At 54.3% G+C, this 1,393-nt stretch overlaps 1 protein-coding gene across 1 annotated transcript in view; it reads right to left on the reverse strand.

Moving 5' to 3' along the window:
• Positions 1–1,000, reverse strand: part of LOC112681057 (extensin-like) — a gene marked incomplete at its 5' end in the record, with an annotated part of 1,353 nt that extends 353 nt beyond the window's left edge. Inside the window, 1 exon segment of the mRNA XM_025551317.1 lies at positions 1–1,000. Coding sequence (XP_025407102.1) covers positions 1–674 — 674 coding nt within the window.
• Between the last annotated feature and the right edge of the window lie 393 nt (positions 1,001–1,393).

Consider the following 1,393-nt stretch of genomic DNA (forward strand, 5'->3'; position numbering starts at 1 on the left):
AACCGGATGCCGGGTCCGGTGATGGCAGCGGTCGGCGGCCGGACCCGCTGTTGCAGAGCCGATGGTCGTGGACGCGGGAACCGGATGTCGGGTCCGGTGATGCCAGCGGTCGGCGGCCGGACCCGTTGTTGTGGACGCGGCTGAAAAGTCTGAGGCTGTGTCTGTGGTCGGTGGGAAGGCGGCTGCGGAGTCGACTGCTGCTGGCGTGGTTGTACTATGGCCGTTGGTTTCCACTGTCGTTGCTGGGCCGGCCTCCCGGAAGCCGGTTGCACTTGGTGTGCTGGACATTCTTGCGTTGTAGCACTCCGGACCGTCCACTGTGCGTGACGGACTGGTCCCGATACGGGCTGGCGGTCCGTCGGTACCGGTGGATGGTCCGGAGCTGCCCGCACGTGATCGTGCCATCCCCTTTCGTACGCGGCCCACAAACAGGGGTAGGCTTGCAGTACCGCCGTGTCTACGTCACCGATTTGGTGCACCGACAATCCCTGCGGCGTGGTGTCCGACGGAAACACCGCCCCCAGCCTGATCAGCGTGTCCTGTGTTCGTCGTAGGAGGTGGAGTTGGGCGGTGGTCTGCCGCACCATGTCCTCCAAGCTCAAATTCAGGTGGTTCCAACTCGGACGCCAACGGTTGTCCCGGAGCTCCGCGGGTGCATTCCCTTCGTATGACATCTATGGAATAACGACAATTTATTATCTAACACAAGAAAGAAAAATATTGCAAAAACCAACTGTGATACCACTACAGTTTTTTTTTTTATTTTTCGCACGACTTGGCCGACTGCGGGACGAATATCAGTTCGTATGAGAGGGTTTTAAAGTGGAGACGTGCACTTTGCGCGGTGGGTTCTGATCCGTCCAGAAAACCATTTTCCCCAGTTTTTCCTGATGTGCGATGGGACCCGACCACTTCGCGACGAAGCTCGCGTGAAAACCTGATCGGCGTTGGTGAGAGGGTGTACTTTCACGAAAACCTGGTCCCCGACAGCAAACGCACGTCTTTTCGATTTATCGGCATCCGTGTTCATGTCCGATTTTGCCGGAACCCACGGCTTACTATCAGAACTCACGGTTAATGCCCAATTTCCCGGACTTTTAGTTTCGCGTCTAAACACCGAAACTGACGGTGAACATCGATTTTATTATTTAACGGTTTATTACACGCGCTTATGTGGCAGGCCGCCACGTAGCGCCGAGTAGATTCCCGTACGGACTTCCTATAAAACCTATTTGTTATCGCCCTATATGTCTCTTTCCACCCCGGGTGTCCCGCCAGGATGTGGTCGTGATAACGCCATATGATATGCTCCTGTTTGTCAACGGGTATCACTACCAAACTACTTATCATATTATTTACATTGGTAATCTAATATGTACATCAATGACAAAAA

This window comes from Sipha flava, unplaced genomic scaffold (genome assembly GCF_003268045.1).
Source record: "Sipha flava isolate LNK unplaced genomic scaffold, YSA_version1 18483_pilon_pilon, whole genome shotgun sequence".
Lineage (NCBI taxonomy): Eukaryota > Metazoa > Arthropoda > Insecta > Hemiptera > Aphididae > Sipha > Sipha flava.